Here is a 24,286-nt window from a genome sequence, read left to right as displayed (position 1 = left end):
TCCCGGGTGATCCTGGTGGGCCCATAGTAAACAGGAGTGTCCTAAGGAGAGGGGGATAGTAGGATTAAGGATGAAAGTGCTGTCAGAGAGGAGAGAAGATGCTACACTGTGGACAGTGAAGATGGGAAAGAGAGCCAGAGAAAATAAATACAGACATAGAAATTGCCAGTAAATTGATTATTTTCTGCAGCCTCCAACACTTTGTTATGAGCTGAAGCTGATTTTGGATTTCTGACCCAAACTATGGGAATTAAGTCATATTATTTTAAGTCATCAATTTTGTGGTACTATGTTACAGCAGCCACAGAAAATCAATATAAAAGGCACTTGTAGCTCACATCATATTAATTGGTGAGAGACCATTTTCCCCTAATATCTTTCACCAGGAAGTTATTCCATTTTTTTCTACTTCTATTCAACATTGTACTGGAGATCCTAGAGAGAGAAAAACAGGCAAGGAAGGAGGCAAAGGGCATAGAATTTGGAAAAGAAGAAGTAAAAATGTTGTTATTCAAATATAGCATGATCATCCCAAGGAATCTACACTGAACACTATTAATCCTAATAAGTGAATTTAACAAGTTTTTGAAATACAGAACAAATACAAAAATCAACTGTATTTTCGTATACTAGCAACGAGTGATTGAGAATTGAAATTAAGAAAATAAAAACAGCATTAAAATATGAAACAAATAAGGATATATTTGACAAAAGATTTCGCTGAGCAAAATTTTTTAAACTTAACTAAAGTGGGGGATAGACCATGTTCATGGACTTAATAATTAGGATGTCAATCTTTCTAAACTGACCCATGGTTTCAATGCAATTCCAATAAAAATCCAAGAGTAATTTTGGTGAAAATGGACAAGATGATTCTAGAATTTATACGAATCCGTAAGAGTCAATATGACTTTGAAACAGAACAAAGTAGGAAGACCTAACACTAACTCATGCTACTAAGAAAATTAAAAGGAAATAAACAGAATGAAAGAAGATACTTGCAAGACAAGAGATTTGAACCTAGATTATAAAAGGGACATTTGCAACTCAAAAATAAGAAGAGAAACAGCTTGATTTAAAAGATGGACAAGGGCTGGGGATGTGGCTCAAGCAGTAGCACTCTCGCCTGGCGTGCGTGCGGCCTGGGTTCGATCCTCAGCACCACATACAAACAAAGATGTTCTGTCTGCCAAAAAACTAAAAAAATAAATATTAAAAAAAATAAAAAATAAAAGATGGACAAGTATTTGAATAAATATCTTACCCAGTAAAATATACAGATGGCAATTAAGCAATGAAAAGACTCTCAAGAGCATATATTTTAGGAAAGTACAAAGTATAGCCATGGTGAGGTACTACTGAATACCACTAGAATGGTTAAAATTTAAGACTTATTGTACTATGTATTGGGGGAATGCAAAAGAGCTCACATGGGGCTGATGGAAATGTAAATTGCTACCACTTCTTTAGAAAACAGTGTGGCCATTTCTTAAGAAGTTAAACTATACACCATACTCTTCCACTATTCTATTTCTAGGTATTTATCTGAGAGAAATAAAAACCTATGTCCACACAAGAACTTGCCCAGAAGTGTTCATAAAAACTTTGTGAAAGCCCAAAACTGAAAACAATCCAATCGCCCACCAGTAAGTAAGAGGATAAATAAAATGTGGTATTTTCACAGTGAAATGCTATTCAGCAATAAAAAAGAAACAAACTATTGAAACATGGTATGGCATGAAGGAACCTCAAAATAAATACTCCAGATGCAATAAGCCTGACAAAAGAGTAACACGTCAAAATAGTCTGTTTATATAAAATTTTAGAAAATACAAACTGATCTCTAATGACAGAAAGCAGAGCAGTATATCCCTGGGCAGGGGGTGAATAGCAATGAGCTAGGGATGGGGGCAAGGGGAGACATATCACAAAGGGTCATGAGGAAACTTTTGGGGGAGGTTATGGGAATGTTCATTATTTTTCTTGTGGTGATAAAATCAAAGACTTACTCATTTGTCCAGACTTATCAGCTTTTAGACTTTAAGTATGTACAGTTCATGCATAAATATAAAACATACTGACATATCACAAATTATGCAAAGAAGTTCAATACCTAATTTGGTAGATATTGAGTATTTACTGTGGGTGTTTGCACAGAAAGTTATTGAGAAGCCTAATCTTAACTGCAATATGCATAAAGGATTGAGGGAGAAGGTGGGACTCCATTGGAAAATCATGCTTAATAACACAGAATTTTTAATAAATAGTCTCTGTTCACATTCAGGCTATCCTGGGACTTAGAGAAAACATGGCTCTGTTCTATTGGGCTAACTTCAAAAAAATCATCTATGAAAAATTATTCATCCAGACAGAAATTTGGCCCAATCCTCTAGGGAGGAGGACTCAGAGACTCCAGGAATAGCACTCCCAGGGACAAAGAGCTTGTCCTCATTTCCCAGGCATGCTCTTGTCCTAGACACAACTCTGTTATGATATGGTGACTCTTGGTGCATCCATCATGGGGTGAGACCCTCGGTGGGCTCTGAGATGTGACAGAGAGCAGTCTAAGCCACCCTGCCTGGATGTCAACAAGCATAGCAAAGGAGAGGTGTAGAGGCATGTTGGGGAGCCTGGACACATCTCAGTCGATGCCTAGACCCACGGTGGCCCTGGGTATGTGGTTTGGGGGTTGTAGGCTCTGTCTTGATCCTCATCTGTTCTTCCTCTGTGTCCAGGTGGAGAATTACGCCTTGCTGTCCACTCTGCAGCTGATGTACACGGTGGGATACTCCCTCTCCCTTATCTCCCTCTTCCTGGCTCTCACCCTCCTTTTGTTCCTTCGGTGAGTAAAACTCCTGCAGACGGACAGATGTACAGTCAGACATGCACCATGGGGTTTGCTCAATGGCTGCCTCTGGAAGATGAGGCTGGCTGATAACACGGTTCCTCAGAGTTGGAAGGGACCTGAAAGAGTCTTCAGGGCATCCATCCCATTTTGCAGATGAAGGGGAAGAAAGGAGTTATCTAAGTCCCAGGGAGAGGCATTGAACTGTGATTGGCCATAAAACCAGACTGACACACAGCTAGACCATGAGTCCAGGACTCCTTTGCATTAGATGCCATCCGTGCCCTCACCCTAGTCGAAGATCCCTGATCCCACTCATCACTACCCCATCTCCTTCTTACCACAACTCTATCAGAGGCATTATAGTTACAGACGAGATTCAGAAACTTCCTTCAAAGGCAAATGGATGGTAGAGCTGGGATTTTAACCCAGCATCTTTGAATTCCACTTAGCTATTAATTACTTAAGTGTTTCCTCCCAGCACTTCACATGCATCAAGTACTTTAAATCTCTTCCCAATTCAAGTTGATTCATTCTGATCCTAAGAGGTTAGTGTTAATATTGCTCCCTTTTTATAAGTGAGCTAACTGAAATATGGAGAGATAAAGTAACTTGTCCAAGCTCAGAGCTCGTGGGTAATGGAGCCAGGGTCTGAGCATTTTTGCTTGTACTGTCTTTCGGAATTCAAAGCCTCGATGCATTTTACTAAATCACATTATTAGGTACTGCCCAAGTAAGATATTTACAGACCCACTGGGGAGCCCTCAAAGGCTGTCCAGTGGTCTCAGCCCGTTAAGAAACACAAGTGAATATTACACAGCAGAATGAGCCCTCAACTCCAGTGGCCAGAGAAGGAATGGAACCCTGGAGATGACGTGGGTCTAGTTCCAGGGCACCTCCCACTGGACTCTGCTAGCCCCAGGTCAGAATCCCGTCTGACTCTCTAACCCCAGAATGCTCTATGGTTCTTGGAGCAGCGTCCTGACCATCTACCCCATGGAGAGAACAATTCTTGAGCTATGAGACAATTCTACAGCCTGTACCCACTGACTACCTGTGACCTCCCTCTACACCTTCCCAAAGTCCCCGAACCAATCCAGGATAAAATAACTGTTCAGCCCTGCAGGAAGTAATGCCAGCTGAGTCTAGGTTGACCATGGATCTGTTTTGCCTCAGACTCCAGAAGGAGCAAGGCTCGGTCCCTGCCCTTGAACGGCCCACTGTTTGGTTATGCAGGAGGATGCATACATCATTAATACAAGGACCTGCCTTTAATATAATATAATAATTTAATATAATAATTTAATTTAATTCCTTTAATATAATAATTGCCCTAAACCAAAGTAGGATGGGGTATGTGCTACGCCAGAGGTGTAGTGGTGGAAAAGAGTCCCTTTGGCTAGAGAGACTGAGAATGCACTATGTCACATCTGCTTATAAGACAAAGAACCAAGAGGAGGCTCCAGGGAGAGGAAATTAGCTGACATTTTTTTCTGGACACTTATTAGATGCACTTTACATGAATTAACTGATTTAATTCTCCCCCACGCCTCTGAGACCAATGCTCTTATTCTCAGAGGCAGTAGAGCCTTGGACAGCCATACTTTGGCCTCAGAGTTTCTAGATTTAAATCTCAGCTCTATTAATTAATGATGTGGAACTTTAGACAGGTAACTTAACCTTCCTCCTTCACTTCCACCATTTATGAAATCAGGGTAATGAGACTGCCCACTCTTCTAGTGACGGCAAAGAGGAAGGACACTCACAAGTTAATGGCTTAGAAAATGGCCTGGCACAGTGAACATGTTATATAAAGATAACTATCGTTACCCTTATGGATAAAGAAAATGAGGCACAGAGAAGTAAGATCACATACCCCAGTGGTCCAACTCTGAAGCCTTCACTAGGAACCTCTGTCTTTAGTGGTAGATATGCAGATGGATCAGGCATGGACCTTTTGGCCCCAGCCATTCTTTCCTGAGGGTGACACTTGTTTTCCTCTTTGCACAGAAAGCTCCACTGTACACGTAACTACATCCACATGAACTTGTTTGCTTCATTCATCCTGAAAGCCCTGGCTGTGCTGGTGAAGGACGTTGTCTTCTATAACTCTTACTCCAAGAGGCCAGACAATGAGAGTGGGTGGATGTCCTATCTGTCAGAGGTAATCCCCTTCCCTCCTCCACCATCCAAATTCAGCCTCCCACCAGCTGGGTGAGACTTGGGAATCAGAGGGCAGGTGGGTGGGGCTCTCTGGCTAGAGAAGCAGCCTGGGATTTAAAAACACAACAGGCTCTCGAGAGTGGGCCAGTTGAAGGGATCCAGAGGCAGACAGGATCACCTATGGCTACCGCGTGTCCTCAGGTGGGAAAAACTTTCATCTGTAAGCAAAATCTTGATATTGGTATTTTGTATTTTCACTCTTTTTCTTCACTCATTTTGGATTAGATCCATAATTGTAATTTTTTATAATTATTGAAAATTTATGAAAATTGAAAATCTATGGAGATCATTTTTTTTATCATGCTAATAAAGCAGTAACCTGTTAAACTAACCTTGCATTCCTGGAATAGACCAGATGAAGTTTTGATAGATTAAACTTCCTCCTATATTACTGGATTCAGTTTACTGTTTTTGTTTGGCATGTCTTCACTGACATTTGTGAGAAAGACTGGACTGTCATTTTCTTTTCTTATGAGGTTTGGGTATAAAGTTTGTGTGGACCTTTTAAGTTGGTACATGTTCCCTATTTTACTATTCCCTGGAAGAATTCATTTAAGATTGATGATATTTCTTCCTTAAATGTTTGATAGATTGTAGCAGTGAAGCCATTTGGATTCAGAGTTTTCTGAATTGGAAGGTTTTAAATTATGGCTTAATTATGAATTTTATGTTCAAATTTTCTATTCTGGTGTCAATAGTAGTAGAGACTTTTTCTACTATCTTTTCTATTCCCATCTCCCTCCCTTCCCTTCATTCCCCTTTGTTTAATCCAAAATAATTCTGTTTTTCCCTGACCCCCCTTATTGTGAGTTCACATCCACATATCAGAGAAAACATTCAGCCATCAGATTTTGGGGGATTGGCTTATATCAATTAGCATGATATTCTCCATACATTTATGGGCAAATGCCATAATTTTTATTCTTCCTTATGGCTGAGTAACATTCCCTTGTGTGTATATAGCACATTTTCTTTATCTTTTCATCTGTTGAAAGGCACCTAGGTAGGTTCCATAGTTTAGCTTTTGTGAATTAAGCTGCTTTAAACGTTAATGTGGCAGTGTCACTAGAGTATGCTGATTTTAAGTCCTTTGGGTATAAACCAAGGAGTGGAATAGCTGGTCAAATGGTGGTTCCTTTCTAAGTTTTCTGAGGAGTCTCCATATTGCCTTTCCATAGTGGTTGCACCAATTTGCAGTCCCACCAGCAATGTATGAGTGTGCCTTTTCCCCACATCTTCACTAACATTAATTGTTGCTTATATTCTTGATTATTATCCTATGTGCATATATGACTACATGATCAATGTAATTCTACATCATGTACAACGAGAACAATGAGAAGTTATATTCCATGTATGTATAATACGTCAAAATACATTTTACTATCATGTATAACTAATTAGAACAAATAAAAGTTCCATATGCAAAGTGCTTCTTTTCTATTAAATATGACAAAAGGATATTCATAAGCTGCTCTATTTACTAGTTCTATCATTTATCATAAACCATCACCTCAAAACACTCAAAAAGCTTAGGTGTTGCAAAATAAGGATACAACTTCATCCATGATAAAAACAGGTGCTTTATAAAAAAGCACATATAGCAAAATAAGCCAATCCCAAAAACCAAAGGCCGAATGTTGTTTCTGATATGCGGATGCTAATTTACGATAAGGTGGGGAGAGACTAGGGAAAAATAGAGGTACTTTGGATTAGGCAGAGGAGAGTGAAGGGAGGGGAGGGGGCATGGGGGTAAGAAATGTAGTGGAATGAATTGACATGATTCCCCATGTGCGTATATGACTACATGACTGGTGGGATTCTACATGCACAACCAGAAGAGTGAGAAGTTATGCTCCATTTATGTATGATGTGTCAAAATGCACTCTACTGTCATGTATAATTAAATAGAACAAATAAAAATGTATCTGACCAAAAAATGCACATATAGGACAGGTTATAAATAGAAAGCCTCTTCTAGATAGAGACTAGGAAATAAGACTTTTCTATTATCCCTGCTTTACCCCTGTAGTCCTAAGGAGGATAATGATCTCAGCTAGTTCTGCCTGGGGTACTGTATCATTTTCTATTTGTTTACCTATACCTGATTAAAAGTTTATAAATTGTTCTTTCATTAAACCTTTGTCATATTGGAAAAAAACAACTTTTTCTAGAGACTTCACATTCTATATTATTGCTGTCTCCCTGAGATGATCAGCAAAGGCCCAGGAGAGAGAAGAGTAGGGGAGAGGGTTTGTGTCCAGGGAGGTATTTCTCTGCTCACTGGGGGTTCAGCTGCTGGGAAATGCAGCACTCACTCTCATCTGCCCTCTGCAGATGTCCACCTCCTGCCGCTCCGTCCAGGTTTTCCTGCACTACTGCGTGGGTGCCAACCACTTATGGCTGCTGGTCGAAGGTCTTTACCTCCATGCCCTGTTGGAGCCCACGGTGCTTCCTGAAAGGCGGCTGTGGCCCAGATACCTGGTGGTGGGTTGGGGTGAGTAACGTGACCTCCAGCCTCTTTTCCCGAGGACCAACTAGAACACTGGATCCCGATAGAGACTTTTGTTGCAGTTAGAAAACCAACTGGAAGATGGTTTCTCAATGATAAGAGGTTATGAAAATAAGGGGGTGTGTGGACCTGTATGCTAATGAACACATTAAAAAATTTGAAAGGTCTTTGGTGGCATGATACAATTAACATTCCTCCTATGCCGTTCTCAACTGCATTACTCTGTTTCTGATGCCATAACAAAATACCCGTGTGGCTTAAACCACAGTCGTTGATTTCTCCTGGTTCTGGAGGTTGGGGAGCCCAGCATGGTCAGTCTGCTGGCTTTCTGTCCCTGTGACCAAATACTTGAGAAAAACAACTGAAAGGAAGAAGGATTTATTTTGGTTCACAGTTTCAGAGACTTCAGTTCATGGTTGGCTGGCCCCATTGCTCTTGGCCTGGGATGAGACAGAACATCATGGTGGAAGGTGTGGTGGAGGAAAACTGCTAAGCTCAGGTAGCCAGGAAAAAATGAGAGAGTGTGAAGAAGGGGTAGGGGACGAGAAATGTCTTCCCAGGGACATCCCCAGTGACCTACCTCCTTCAACTAGACCCCACCGCCTGCACTTTCTACTACCACCCTATTATGCCACCAAATATTTAATCCACTCATGGGTTAATCCATTGATGAGGAGAGAGCCTTCATGATCCACTCACTCCCCCAGAGCCACACCTCTGAACAGTGCTGCCCTGGAGAATCAAAGCTTCAATCCAGGAGCCTTTGGGGAATATGCCAGATCTCACCCATAGCAATTGGGTTCTGGTGAGGGCTGTCTTTCTGACTTGCAGACTGCTGGCTCCTGATGTATCCTCACATGGGAGAGAGAGAGAGAGAGAGAGAGAGAGAGAGAGAGAGAGAGATATCAAACTCTATAGTCTCTTTTTATAAGGACACTAATCTGCTATGAGGACCCCACTCTCACAACCTCATTTAAACCTATTGACCTCCAAAGACCCTAACTCCAAATATGGTCAATTGACAGGAAGGATTCAACATATGAATTTTGGAAGGACACAAATATTTGGTCTATGCATTTTGTGTTTTGTTTTAATTTTAAAAATATGACCAAGAGGGCTGTGGTTGTGGCTCAGTAGTAGAGCGCTTGCCTAGCATGTGTGAGGCACTGGGTTTGATCCCTGCACCACACAAAAATAAACAAATAAAATATAGGTATTGTGTCCATCTGCAACTAAAATATATGTATATACAATACGTATATGTGTGTATTTGTACATATACATATATGTATATATATATTTTTAATTTCAAAGACCATGAGTATTCAGATGTGGAACCCATACCTTCACAAAACTTTGGAGAATTTGATGCTGCAGGATTCATAGGAAGTAACCTGGACCCACGACTCAGGAGATTTTGATTAATGTCCTTGGATTTATTCTAAACTGTTTTGTGACAGGTGGCAAATCCCTTCTCCTCTGGGATCTGGTTTCTTGTTATAAATTAATGCATGGGCCTGTGCCACTCCAATTTTCCCTGTCCATGATTCCAGGTAGGGTTTTTGAGTTTTAACCAGCTGTTCTGGGGCCCATCAGACGGGGGTGGGAGCCAAGCAGGTTTGGCCAACCGGCTCCTAACCCTATTTATCTGTGTTTTCTCCACAGCCTTCCCTGTGCTGTTTGTAGTGCCCTGGGGTTTCGCCCGTGCACACCTGGAGAACACGGGGTAAGAAATTTACTTTGGTTTTAATCTGTCCTGAATTAATAATTCCCAGATATGCCCCAATATAGGGAGTTGCATCATTTTTCCCAAAGACAATATCCAACTCTTCCCAATTTGTCCATGTAGAACATACTGAGGAATGTAGATAACGTAAAACAAAGGTCTTGTAGCCAATAGTTCATTCATTTAGTTACACAGGCAAATTACCACAAAGATGCTGAGCAGGTTAGTTGTGATGCTGGGTATGTAAAGACATAGCCCAGCAATAGGTATTACGGCCTTGTTCCTAGAAAGAAAGAAAAAAATAAAGCAGAAACAAAAAAAAAAATTCACGAATGCCCATTAGAATGAGAATCATTGAACAAATTGTAGCAAACTTACTTTGTGGAATATTATGACAACACACAAACAATATTATGACATACAACACAAAAAACAAATTAAGTATTATCTTTTGACTTTTAGGGACTAAATCTCAATGGATATTTTAAACCTCTTGCTAAACAACGTTTATGATGTGATTCCATTTTTTCCTCCAAATAATCACCACCCAAACCACATACATATCTGTACATATGTATATTTGAATACATGTCTACATATACCATATATCATCCCATATACATATATATATGTGCCATATATATGCCCCATAAGTGAATAATGCCTTATGTATATTTTACATATATATATCTTCCATATGCATATGCCTATATATATATATATATATATATATATATATATATAAACTGTTTAGTGAAGTAATGAGAAACCTCTAATTAAGGATTTATGTCTGTATGAACATGGAGAAACCTGGAAGAACCCATGTGCTAGGCCGTTAACATGAAAGAGCAATTTCATGATAAGAACCATCAATAGTACCAGTGCTAATACAAAGGATTTTGATCCTCTTCTCCCCTTGTCCCATCTCTTGGGACAATGCTTGAAGGGGCGCCGCCTCTGGACACACAGCCTTGTCTCATTTTCATCTTCTCCTGCCTGTTCTTTGCCCTTAGATGCTGGGCAACAAATGGAAATAAGAAAATCTGGTGGATCATCCGAGGACCCATGATGCTTTGTGTAATGGTAAGGAAGAGTCTACCCACTTCTTCCCGCTCTGAGCTCAGCAGCTGTGGGGAACACCCCCATTCCTACATCCCCCCAGTTCTCAGGCCCTTTAAGAAGGAACCGCTGAGCCGTGAGCAGTTTCTGATGAGCGAGAAGTTAGAGACTTCCACTTGTTCTGGTTCAGACGTTGACTCCGAGTTCCCCTGAGAGTCTTCTCTGTGTTTTCAGTTATGTACAGAGATCTCAGTCAGCTCCAGGATCCTGTACTCAAGGGCTGTGACATGGACAGCAGCAGGAAGGAGCCCAGTGACAGCCGGCTCTCAGCTGTATCTTAACACTATGAGCAGGAGGGAGGAAGAGACCAAAGAAACGACTTCTAGAGGAAAAAAAAAAAAACATACGAAAGCTATCCACACCAATTTCTCATGGGTAGTAGAGTCAGGAAATAGATGATGCTCTGAGACCTTGAGGCCAAAAGGCCTTGATTTGTTGTGGTCCAAAGTATTTTGCATGGGAAGAGGTGACTGACCTGGAGTCATAAAGCCCTTTAAGTGACAGTGTGCAAAAATGAAATCTTTCAATGAAGCTTGAGGGAAAGGGCAGGGAGTCCGCCAACCGTAGGAAGACTGCAAGATCCATGAGGGCCACAGAAGGTCTGCACTCCAGACATAGCACCATCACCTCTGGGTTCTTGTGGGTACTCTGTGCTCTACTGACTCTCCACATCATTACTGGATTGTCCTTTTTTTTCCATTTTATTTTAATTAAGTGGTGTCATGAAAGAAAAAAGCTATTTCCTAATTTTTTTTAATATTTATTTTTTAGTTATAGGTGGATACAATGTCTTTATTTTACTTTATGTGGTGCTGAGGTTCGAACCCAGTGCCTCATGCATGCCAGGCATGTGCTCTACCTCTGAGCCACAACCCCAGCCCCCCCCCAAAAAAGCTATTTTTTAAATAGAAGAATATCAACATTTGTCAATAATGGATGGCAATTCTCTGCTCAGACCTGGGTGTGACCTGGAAAGGATAATGTTCCTAGAAATGGCAGGAAAACCAAGGGTAAAGAGAAGACCCAGATTGTAAGGGGCTGCGTCACGTTTTGCCTATGAGGTGGCACATGTGCTTCTGGTATCTTCTCTCCAGCAAATATCTATCGAATAAGTTTATTGAGTGTGCCATGTACTTAGGCTAGCTTCTAGGATGAACAGGGACATTTGGCTCACAGTGGCAGCCAATGAGTTCTAAACAAGAACTTGAAATTTGCTGGGGCTGATGCAGAAGCCTGTATGGGATCCAGGAAGTATACTAAGGGGGGTGTTTACCTGAGTGTCCAGTACAGCTGCCCAGAGATGTTAATACTTGGCTCAAGATAAGCAATGGGTCACCAATGAAGAAAATGGCGGAGGGAGGGAATTAGAACCTAGGGGAGTTTGAGCCAAGGTAGTGATGTCTGGAAGAGTCGGCAAAAGTGAAGACCCCAGGGTCCAGCTCTGGAGGCGATACACATTTTTTTGAGCAGTAGTACAGTGTTGTGGTAACAGGTGCCAGCGGTCACCCAGTCTGACCCTGTGTCTTTACCAGTACAATAAATATAAGAGCACCCACCTCGTAGGCAGTTGGGAAGACTGATTTAATTCAAATACACAAAGTCCTTAGAACGGGTGCTAGTATGTAGAAGGCACTTGATAAATGTTACTGGGAAGTGGTGAAGGTACCTAGGAAAGAGGTGGGTGCTGGGACCCTGACTTCACAGTGTGACTAGAGAAGAAAGGATTATGGAGAAGTGGGACAAGGGGCAGAGGAGGCAGGGCTCACAGTGCCATGAGCGGATTGTGTGGTTGACTTCTTTTGGAACATTTGCTCTTGGCCATGTGTCCAAGAGAAGAATAAAGGAGGAGATAAGCCAGTAGTCCTCACGATGATGGAATTCAGGCTCCATCTAGCTGTATCCTTAGTATTTACTCTTCTAGAAGTTACATCAATACCTCTCAAAACATCTCCAACTTAGAATCACTGGAGTGTCTCTAAAAATGCCTTTAGCCTGAGTCCCTCCTCCAGATACTTTTGTTTCATTGATCTCAGCAATGGTCTGGGGATTCTAATGTGCAGCCCAGTTGAAAAGCACGCTGCTATACCCTTGCTCTTCAAAGGGTGACCCAGTAGCACCAGAGCCAGACTCTATTGTGTTTGTCATAACTTCATATTTTCAGGTCGCCACTCCAACCTATTGGGTCAGACTCTGCATGGTCACAAGACCCCCCAGGTTTTGGATGCACACTAAAGTTAGGGAAGCTCTTTGTCCACAGATGTGGTTCTCAAAACAGGCTGTACTTTGGAAACGCCACAGTGGCCCAGACCAACAACATCAGAAAATCTGGGAGTGGACACCAGGTAGCTGTAGTTTCAAAAGTTCCCAAATGATTCTGATGGATCTGGACCTTGCTACTGGGAAGTGGTGTAGGTACCTAGGAAAGAGGTGGGTGCTGGGACCCCGACTTCACCGTGAGATTGAAGAAGAGAAAGGATTGTGGAGAAGTGAGACAAGGGGCAGGTGACGCAGTACTCACCACTGCTCTGGACCACCCCCTTCAGCCTTCCAAAGCTGCCCAGCATGCTCATTTCTCCTGGTGCTTCCTAGTTCCTAGAATGGCATTCTCTCCTAGCGGGACAAGAGACTCTACTCTATTTCTCACCTTGGATAAAATAAGCTTTGCCTGCTGTTGTTTCTACAAGTCCTGACATGATTGGCCCCATAATCACCCTAGTTCACAGTAGACCCTATCTTCCCATCAAAACTTTCTCCTCTTCCTGCTCATCCCACATAGGAAAAGCATTCATCTATCCAGACAAGCAAGCCACAAACTTTTGTGTTCTCACAGCTTACCTTCTTTCTCCCTGCCACATCTACTCAGACTTCAAGTCTGGTCAATTCTTCCTCTAAAGATCCTTCCAAGTCATCTTCTCCTTAATTACATTTTCACTGCTTTTATTCAGCCCTCTGGGATTTCTTGTGAAGACCTCTGCAAAAAGCTTTCTGTTTGGTTGCTCTTCCTTCTATTCTTGCCCCCCTGCAATCCTTCTTCCATATTGGAGCCAGAGTGATCATTTTGGAGTCGAATTTTGGAGTCTCTCTTCTACTTTTGACTCTTTGACTATATCCCTTGATTTGGTTTCAAACTCCTTAGTATAGTAGTTATTGCCATTCCTGTCTGCTTCCCCAAACACAGGCACCCTGTACTCTACTTTAAATGGAGAAACTCAAAGTTCTCCAAATCCAATATGGTATTTCACTTCTCCCCTGCTTTTATAGTTCCTCTTCCTGAAATGTCCATCTGATGTCCTCACACCTGCCTAGTGAACTCTTTCTCCTTGGAAACCAAACCATTAATTAATCTATTGCCCCAATTAACAAAAGTCAACAGACATGCCTGGGAAGGACCATTTCACAATCATTCTCAGGCCTAAAAACTGTCTGTGTCTACAGAGGCATGGACAAGAGGAAATGAGCTTGAACAGAAATGGGAAAAAAATTCTCTCTTGGTCAAAGGAAAGGATACTTATTTAATCATGAACTGGAAAAACACTGACATGAATGTTAGAGAAAGGTCTTTCCTGAATGGTAGGAATCTCAACCTGATGCTTTCCCAGCCCATATAGCTCTAGGAGTCTAGGATTTTGTGCATTGATTTGAGGGCATCCAGAAGAGTGGAATCTGTATGTCCTATCAAACATGAAAGGGAAAATAAAATCCTTATAGTGGAGTGGAAGAAGCTGATCAAAGGAGTAAGGGATCCTGGCTTCATGACTGATCTGTGATGTATTCTTTCGCCAAGTGAGTTAACATCTCTGGGCTTCTGTTTCTTCATTTATAAAATCAGAATTGGACTAGACTAATGTTTCTCTACTGAGCTATCTGGAGACATTTTTAGTTGTCACAAGTTGCAGGGGCAGTTTGCTACTGACATGGAGTGGGTGAAGGCCAGGCATGCAGTACAACGTCTTATAATGTGCAGAACAAATAAGTCTACTATCCCTAATGTCAGGGGTGCTAAGGTGGAGAAACCCAGTGGCCAGTGGCTGCACAATAGAACAGCCTAGGAGGCTTGCGAATTATCCAGCCTAGATTCTGCCATGACTTGTGTAATCAAAACTCTGACTGAATGGAGATTCCTCAGCACTGAAGGCTCACTTATCTACCCTCTTCCACTGAGCATCCACTGAGCACCTTCTCTGTGCTTGGCTTGGTGCTAGATATAGAATTTCATAGTTATTATCCTAAGTTCCATCAGACTATGACCGAACCAATATCTGCCTTCATGTTTGGTCATATGTAACCACACACTGCAGTTTCTAACAATACGAATTGGTATAACTCCAACTCCAATGGAGAATTCTCTGAATCACAACGTGGAAGGATTGGGTCCTTGAATGACTGCATGGAGCAGAGCTCCCCACAGTGCACTTGATTGTGACATAAGCCAAACATCATATCTTTATTGTGTTGAAAAAAAATTTTGTGACCTCTCATATATTCAATTTAAACCAAAATACCATAAAAGTGATATAATAATAATAGAGCTGGTAGCACTTGGTATTTTAGATTTCAGGATCTTAACATTCTTTTATCTTGGCCATATTTGAACTTGGGCCATAATTTCTGGAGCATAGAGTAGAGGTTTCCTGGGAAATATTCAGCCCTGCATGGTGAACACAGCATTGGGACCAAGGAGAGTCTACTATCCCAGGCTCCCTGGTAAGCATGCCCAGTTGTCATAGTTGGGCCCCTTCCAGACCCCCACGCTGAGCCTGCCTTTGCTGATCAGTATCTGGGTTGAAGCGAGTGCATCTCAGCTGAACGTCCACACACACTGGCAGACTCCATTTGCTGCTCTGTTAGTATAAGATTTCTCATGTTTCAAAAATGTCCATTGTGTGATATCTGAAGAATCCAGGTATTTTGGGGGGTATTTCTCCAGACAGAAAAATTGGAAAATTCCCACCTCTCCTTTTGTATAAGACTTCACTACTTAGATTAACCGATCATCCCTGAGTGTACATTTTGAGTTGGGTCATATTGACTAAGACTTGTGTCTTAGTCTCCCTTACCCCCATAGATACAGCCTGGATTAGTTCAGTCCTTCAAAGATAACCTTACACATTCCATAGAACCAAATCCACAAGATGTTCCCTCCAAACCATGGGTCCAAGGCCCCATCAGTCTGGGCATGATGCACTGGAGTCCTCCACTTGGATATTTATGGTGATTATAAGCATTATAATAATATAACAAATATTATCCTATAACAAATATACTTACTCTATATAAAAAAACAAAAATAGTCTTATAGAATGATTACATTCTACCCATATCCTTATCCTTGGAATTCAGAGACTGGCCAGACTGAACACCTATTAAATAGCTTTTTGTGTATGTGTGTCAACAAATTGAATGGGACTCTCTGTTGATCTCATGAAGTTAAAGCCATCCATCACTCACTCTCATTGAATCTCCTCTGATAGTCTAAGAACTTGGGAAAACTGAGAAACTGGTAAAATCAGTCTTCATTGGCCTTTTCTCTTTTTAGGTCCCATGCCCCACTAGGAACTTGGGATTTTCAGCTGCCTCAGGTTTCTGGAGACGTCTCCTTTTCTGAAGGGGGGATCTCCCTGCATGCTGTGCCCTGTCCCATCCTCCTCTTAGCTTTTCTGCATCTCGTCTTCTGATTTACATGGTGGACGTAAACTGTAAATCAGATCATAGGAATTTATTGAAGTTTTCCCCTTTGGAAAAAATGAATGAAGGAAAGAGAGAAAGATCTCCTCTCTCCTCCCCCAGTCATTCCCTCTCTTCTATGGGACATGCACATTTTAGCAAAGCTCTTGGAAAAGATGTGTTTTGGCCTAACGGAGCAGCTCTAAAAGCAGGCATTTAGTCTACATGGCAAGTCAGAGGAACAGGGACTTGGGGGGGGGGGAGGTGGGAGGGTTTAGGGGTACCCGAGGCCTGCCCCTGAGCTCCTACTATGCTGGCATCACCTCAGCCAACCTGGAGGTACAGATCTGTGCACAGATTCTGGGTTGCCAAAAAGTGCCACCAAGAATGTTATATCTAGGAGGACAGCTGTACTGTGGGGGACCTGGAAGGGAGCCTTGTATTTCTGAGGTCCTAAGTGCCCCTGACCTGGTCACAGAATCCTAAAGGAGTTGGCTTGGTTCTTGAGAAAGTTCCTCCTTTAGGTCCTTTCTCACTGTGCACAAATGAAGACTAGCATCAGCCAAATCGGATGGTGGACTCTTGTCTCCATGGAAGCCTAGAGGAGCAGTCTCCATGGTAACCCAAGATGGCGCTTCCTCCATGCGGCCTGTGGGTGGATGCTCACTTTCTCTTGTCTGGTCTCTGGAAGACACCAAGTACAAAGCATCCATGTTGTCCTTGACTAGACCCTTCCTTTCCAAGGAGACCTTCCTGACTGAAATGAATTTGCTGAAAGATGTGTCTCCTGGCTGCTGAAGCTTGCTTTGTAAGAAAAATGTCTGCGTTCAACAAATCACTTAGCCAGGCACCCAGGATTTTTCTCTTTATGATGAAAAACAGAGATCCCCATTCAAAGGGGATAAATTACTTGGTTACATTTAGTTTGTATTTAAATTTTCTTTTACTAAATATCCTTTGGCTGGGAAATTCCATCATTCCTGTTGGCTTACAGATTAGATAAATAGCTGCTTGCCTGAGTGAGCTTTTTAGCTTTAAGCATTAATTCTCCTAAGGCTGGTAGAGCAGGTGATAGCAGGTATAGGGTAGATTCTGTAGGTTGTGTTTCAGTGTGTGGTCAAATGATCTTATTTCTAGACAGGGACATTAGTCCTGTGCAGGATCACTGTCTGTAGAGACTTTGTCCCATTAATTGTCACCTGATCACCCTTTCCATGGGCTCCTTCTCCATTGCAATGGAGACACTATTAAATCTTTCAATCTTTTTTTAAAAAAATGTTTATTCTTAAGTTTTAGGTGGACACAATATCTTTATTTTACATTTATGTGGTGCTGAGGATTGGACCCAGTGCCTCGTGCATGCTAGGCGAGCACTGTACCACTGAGCCACAACCCCAGCCCCCTAAATCTTTCAATCTTAAAATAACAACTGCACCAAAAATTTCTTGCATCCCTGCCAAAAAAAAAAAAAAAAAAAAAAAGACACAGAGCATCATGGTCTCCATTTGGTATCCTGAGTCTGCTACTACATACAAGCCTCTTAAACAGGGTTGACAGGATCTCCCCAAATTTCATTTAAAAAAACAAAAACAAAGCGTCACCGCCTTGCTTCCTTAGTGAGACCCTTGTTGCTTAGTTCTATATAGCCTTTAAAACCTTCTTCCCCTCGTGCGCTTCCGATACCTCTTTTATGTGGATCATTCCAACTGGAGTTTAGACCCAGGAGTGCTCTACCAATGTGCTATGCTCCTAACCCTTTTTAAAATTTTATTTTGAGACAGGGTCTCGCCAAGTTTCCAAGGCTGGCTCTGAACTTAGGATCCTCCTGCCTCAGCCTCCTGAGTGGCTGGGATCACAGACGTGGGCCGCCGAGCAGGGTTTCCTTCGCTACTTGGTCTCAGTCTCTTGCTGACAGTACCTCCTTCATAGTTCCCTTCATCACAAGGATAGTCTCTTAACCCTCTATCCCTCTCTCCCACTGTAGAGTCTCCCTGAATGATTTTACTCTAATGGCTTCATGCTCTGATTGGGACCTCTCTGTGGAGGTGCAAACAAATATCTTAATTGCATGGGGCATCTCTTATGTTCAGAACGACTGGACTCCTCCTCTTACCCACGTTCTTCCCCCCTCACGTGCTCCCTCTCTTGGTGAACGGCACCACCACACATTTGAGATCCAGAAACATCGGGGTTATCTTTGACTTCACATCCAACCAGTTAGGAAGCTCATTTGACTGAAGCTTCCTAGTAACTTCAAACCAGTCACCCTTCTCCATCTCGGAAATAGCAGAGCAGCAGATCGGGTTCACCTCTCCATCGTCTCCCCCTCCCAGGAACTCTGAAACTGCCTCCCACCTGGTGGCCTCCGCTCTTGTCCTCATCCAATCCATTCTCCACACTGATGCCAAAATGACCTTTCTGAAATGCCGAAGTACGAATCTGACCAGGTCACTTGCCTGCTTTGAATTTATCACTGGCTCTCCATTGCTTTCAGAAAAACAAAACAAAACAAAACAAAACAAAACTCCAACTCCTTCGCAGGACCCTGAACAGCCCTGTGTCGGTTGGTCCTCTCTCCCTCTCTAGCCTCCTCTTCGCTGTCCAAGCCCACACTCAGTACATCCTCAACCACTTGCTCTTCTGCACCTCCAGGAGGCTCATGAGCTGACCTAAAGATGGAGTGGAGGATTGGCAACAAGAGGTGAACACACACCACCGACAGATGGCGCTGGTTGGTGGCCAAGGGATGCCATTCTCTAGTGTGGGTCTCTCTGCATCTCCAGGGGCTGCCTAGGAACCTTCACAACCCTGTAGCTGGCTTCCCCCAGAGGGTGTTTCAGGGGAAACCATTCTTTTGAGGGCCCTACAGTTACCTACCATCACTTCCTCTTGCATCATTACACAAAAGCCATTAAATTTAGCTCACATGGAGGAGGGGACGTTTAGGCTCTGCCTTTTGAAGGGAGAAGTGTCAAGGAATTTGCAGGTACATCTTACCATTTCTACCAAGGTGGGCAACAAAGGGCTGGATTTGTCCCATCTAGGACAGTTAAGAAAAGTGTTCTATGGAGTGGAGAATATATTCTGACCGGTGAACCTCATGTGGCAGCAGGACCTCAACTTAGACACCAACAAGACTAGAGTCTTGTTTTGTTTTTGTTTTTCTCTGTGGCTGTTATTGTTTTTGCAGAGCTAGGGATTGAATCCAGGGCTTCACACATGGTAAGCAAGTGCTGTACCTCTGAGCTACATCCCCGACCCTTTTTAAAATTTAATTTTGAGCTGTGATCCCAGCAACTTGAGGCTGAGGCAAGAGGATCCCAAGTTGGAGGCCAGTCTGGGCAATTTAGTGAGATTCTGCTTCAAAAAAAATAAAAAAGGTTGGGGATGTAGATTAGTGGTAGAGTGTCCCTGTGTTCAATCCCAGTATAGTATAACAACAACAATAAATGAGGAAATAAGTAAACAAATAAGTAAAAATTATTTTGAGACAGGTTCTCACTAAGTTGCTGAGACTGGCCTCACACTTGTGATCCTCCTGCCTCAACCTTCCAAATAGCTGAGATTACAGGCACATGCCCCCATACCCTGATAGGCTGGGGTTCTTACAGATGAGCAGCAGTGTGGCATTCTGTTTAAATGGAGGGAAGGTTATTATCAGATAGATCTGAGCTGAAGCAATAGCTCAGTCACTGATTAGCTGCACAACTTTAGAAATTATACTCCTCTATGCCTGTTTCCTTGTTATATTATGGGGATAAAAATAGTTGTAGCCACTTTAGGGGTTGTTATGAAGATTAAATAAAATAATCCATGGAAAGTTCTTAGCCCAAAGCCTGGCCTCATAAGTACTCAATAAATGTTGGTGATGATGATGATGATGATTGATGCTGCTCATGATCATGAAGAAGATGTCTACCTTTGCTGGCTTTAGCTATGGGCCTCACTAAGCAGAAGAATTATTAAATGATACTTCTAAAATCCCTTCTAGACCTTCAGATCAGATGGCCTTTGGAGCAGTGGAGATTAAGTAATTATTGCAAGCAACCAACTGCCACATTGCCCCTGGTTCATGTGGATGAGGGGCGGATGGCCACGTCCAGGTGTTCTCAATCGTCACAGCATTATGGAGCACACCTATACTTATCCACATCTGTTTTTTTTTTTTCTTTTTTCAAGGTTAATTTCTTCATCTTCCTGAAAATTCTCAGGCTTCTCATTTCTAAGCTGAAAGCCCATCAAATGTGCTTCAGAGATTATAAATACAGGTGAGTGGCCTGCGGTTGGTGTTCAGAAGTCCAAGGTTATTTCAAATCCTTCTTGTGGTGTTGCCCAATATCTTAGGAAGGTCAGAAAAAGTTGCATTAGTATATTTGTCTGTTGAGGTGAGTCAGGGAGAGTCCTTCTGAAAATAGTGTCATAGAGCATGTGGGACCTGCAGTGAGGAGGACCTTCTGGCCCCATGAAAAGGGAGCAGGTGGTGAGTAGCCGGGGACACACTCATTCCCCCCAGTACAAGACTGTAAAGTGTCCCTAAGGATGAGTGACTTATGGAGAAGGGAAAGCCTGGTATGAAAGGAACTTTGGCAGTTGCCTTTCTTGAAAGATTTGAGGCCATAGAACAAAAGATACACTCATAACTCAGAAGAGGATTTGAGTAATTTTTGAGACCTTGAGAGGTAAGACCACAAACTTCAGAGTCTAAGGAAATATGTTCCCTATACAATTGCTTTTTCTGTGACTTGACTTTGCTGTGTCTCTCCTGCTTTCTGTTGCAACAGCTGTCCTTGTCCGTCATAGATCAGATGGCACATTACTGAGATCTGCATTGCTCTTTTCCTAGTTATCCTTTCCTTTGGATGTGGCCAGTGATTTCAGCTGGGGCTGTCAAAGAAGGGGTGTTCTAACCCAAGTGATGGCTCTGAAGTAGGGGCTTCAGTCCACACAGCAGGCTAGAGGAGGTGGGAGGGGTGAAGAGGGACCCAGCCCTGCACCTCACTCTTTCTAAGTCTGAGCCAGGTGCCAGAAGGTGGTCTTCCTATTTATCTGACAAACATTTAATGAATGTCTCTAACTGGAACAAGAGGTAAATACAACGTGGACCCCATCTTTGAGGCGCATGCGTGCTACTTCATTAAGAACTGGGGCCTTGGGGTGGAGCATTCGACAGGTGGTGGGGGATGGAGAGCTGCCCACCACCCCAGACTCACTGACTGGCCTTAGGCAAGGGCGTTGGCCCCCCTTGGCCTGTTTTTGGTGTATAAAATGGGAGTGTTGAGGCAGACCCGTCTCCTGCCTATTATGTCAATTCAAGGAGGCTTCTGTAAAGCCTCTTTGCTTTCTTTTCCGGGTCCCCCTTTTCCAGGGTTATCCAAGACAGGGGTGTCTGCGCTTTCTGATCATATATCTTGATCAGCAAAGAAATTTTGAGCATGAGCCTTTGTGATTCAGTTAGACGGCTCACCTAATCAGAGGTGGGGAGCAGCATTTGCTTAGGATCCAGACCTCACATCCTATCATCCCCTAATCCCTGCTCCACGACATCGCCAAGGGTAAACATACCCAGTTTAGGAATGGGCAAATATATACTAGAGCTGCTACTTGAGGCTTTCACTCAAATATTTTGCAGAAACCCTTAGCCCTGGGGAACTGGCCTGGCCTGGGCCCTGGGGAGTTGCACTGTCTCTCTTGGCGCCTCTAGTCGGGCCTCCAAGTGGCCGAGCAGCCTCCTTGGCCCCTTTCCCAAGGCTCAGCCTCTCACCACTCTGAGGGTTGAGCTCCTGGTCCACTCAGGCAGGGCAGTCCTCTGGATGCAGGGACAAGCAGGGTACCCAGAAGCTGGACAGAGGTGAATACTCCCAGGAGGCAGAATCAGGGGTCAGGTGAATTCCAAAGGACTCTGAGCCCAAGCCCCTGCTGCTTTGTGTCCCTAAAGTCCACCAGGCACCCCTGGGATCATCCCCAGGTTCCAGACCCTCAGTGACCCTCTACAAGATCTTTCCATTCTGACTACTTTTAAGCATTCCCTGAGAGCCAGCTCAAAGCACAGCCTCATGAGGCCCACTACTGACTCAGGGGGTACAGGACGGAAACCTGCCATATAGACTTCCTGTGGATTCCCCAGGGATTCGGATACACAGCCAGAATAGGGGACCTCTGATGAGATGCTCTAGTGAAATAACACGTGGAATTTTCTGCTTAGGTATGCTGAATGGTGTTTCTATAAAGCCTGTTTTTTTTTTTCTTTTCCAGGGTCCCTCTTTTCTAGAGTTATCCAAGATAGTGGTTTTTAAGCTTTTTGATCATGCATCATGCATCTTGATCAGTAAAGAAATTTTGAGCATGTGCCTCATCATATGTATATGTGTATATATATATGTGTGTGTGTGTGTGTGTGTGTGTGAGTGTGTATAATATATATATATATATATATATATATATATATATAGTCTAATTAACTAATACATACCTTATACATAAAAAACAGAAAATATACAATGATAGATAAATATTAATATACAAAGAACTCCTATTATCTTCTATTTTCTTCCAGTATTAAAGAAGTCAGCTTGCATAAGCCTGGGGTGTGCATACTCACTTGGTAGCCATTGATCTGGGGAAGTGTAAATCAAAACATTGGGGAACCTTTATGGCTGAGCAATGATCGAGAATGGATGGTTGGAGGGTAGAAAGAATAACCCTGTCTGACATATACATTCTGTCTGGAAATTTGTTTTTTTTTTTCTCCCTTTCCCTATCTTTGTTCAAGGAAAAAGCTAGAGAAAGGTAACCTGGGTACATATCTACCCAAAGGCCTCTCAAGATCAGAGGCCTCACCTTGGTTAGCTTGCCACTACCCAGAGACTGTACAGTGGACCTCTCTGTGTTCCTGAATGGTTGGCTGATGCCCTCTGAACTTACAGGAAGTTCATGTACATAAACTAGATGACGAGTTCTCCTTCTCTGTTCCTTGTCTCCTCCTCCTCCTCTTCCTCCTCCTTTTCCTCCCCCTTCTCTGTCCAGGGGATTGAACCCAGGAGGGACTCTACCACTGAGCTACATCCCTAGCCCTTTTTGTTTTTTGTTTTGAGACAGGGTTTCACTAAGTTACTGAGGCTGGCCTTGAACTTGCAATCCTTCTGCCTTAGCCTCCAGAGTTGCTGGGATTATGGGCAAGTATGTGCCACCACACCCAACCTGTTATTCATTTTTAATGTCTGTGGAAAGTGGGGATGGGGTTGGGCATTCCTTTGTAGTGCACACATGCCTCACGATGTTTCTCAGAAATCCAGAGTTCACCAGAATGTTGCTTGGGGAGAGGGTGGTCAAAGCAGAGAGGTTGAAGGACATCTGAGAAACCTCCCTGGCCTATTGCACTATCTACTTGTTGAGAATGTGGTTCATTCTCCAGAGCCAGTGTGCCTTCCACAGAGGAGAGCGGGATGAGTAGCCAAAACACCCTCCTTTGTAATTTTTACTGCCATTTTCAGTGAGGAAGAGGGCAACATGAGATGGCCATGTGGACAACTTATTTAAATTTTTTCTCATGGAGAGTCTAATTTAATTTATTCACTTATGCTTCTTTTTTTTTTTTTTAGCAAAAAATTAGGAACCTATCAAGACACACCCATGCTATTTTTGCTCCCTGGGCTAGAGAATCCCACAGCAAAAAAAAAAAAAAAAAAACTATGAGCTCATTTGTCACTTTGCTCTCGGGAAGTAGTGCTAGTTTCCTCATTTCCAGGCTCTGGAAGGGGCTGCCTACTGCCATCCTCGTAAGTTGTCAGCATGCCTGTCTCCCCCTGCCCTCTCCTGTGTTGAAAGCTTGCTCCTCTTCCACGTCTCCCTTCCATGTTTGTATTCCCTGAAAGCCCTCTCATGGGCCCAATGCATTTCATCCAAATTCTGGTAGGTACAGGCTCCCTCCAACTCTGAGATTTTGAAAACGTTTGGAATGTAATGTTCAAGATCTGGCTCCCCTCCAGTAGTATATTTTAGGAAAGTTTGAATTAAACACATGTAGGCCCTGCCAAAAAGGCGGGTTGCTAGGAGCTGGAGAATCTTCTGTATTCTTAGCCCTTGTCCCTGGGCTTCCACCATCAAGCAAAGGAAACAGAAGATGTCCCATCTTTGTGTTTTTGGAGTAGGAGAGCAGAGAGCCAAGCACGAAGGAGGAACTTTAGGGCTAGCAGCAAGG

At 42.9% G+C, this 24,286-nt stretch overlaps 1 protein-coding gene across 1 annotated transcript in view; it reads left to right on the top strand.

Moving 5' to 3' along the window:
* The window catches only part of Glp2r (glucagon like peptide 2 receptor), a 77,182-nt gene that overhangs the window by 37,591 nt on the left and 15,305 nt on the right, over positions 1–24,286 (top strand). Inside the window, exons 5-10 of the mRNA XM_026390628.2 lie at positions 2,736–2,842; positions 4,856–5,009; positions 7,406–7,565; positions 9,246–9,306; positions 10,320–10,389; positions 20,269–20,357. Of these exons, the coding sequence (XP_026246413.2) occupies positions 2,736–2,842; positions 4,856–5,009; positions 7,406–7,565; positions 9,246–9,306; positions 10,320–10,389; positions 20,269–20,357 (641 nt within the window). The remainder of the gene's footprint in view (positions 1–2,735; positions 2,843–4,855; positions 5,010–7,405; positions 7,566–9,245; positions 9,307–10,319; positions 10,390–20,268; positions 20,358–24,286) is intronic.

Source organism: Urocitellus parryii, chromosome 7, assembly GCF_045843805.1.
Source record: "Urocitellus parryii isolate mUroPar1 chromosome 7, mUroPar1.hap1, whole genome shotgun sequence".
Lineage (NCBI taxonomy): Eukaryota > Metazoa > Chordata > Mammalia > Rodentia > Sciuridae > Urocitellus > Urocitellus parryii.
This window is presented reverse-complemented; position numbering and strand designations above follow the sequence as displayed.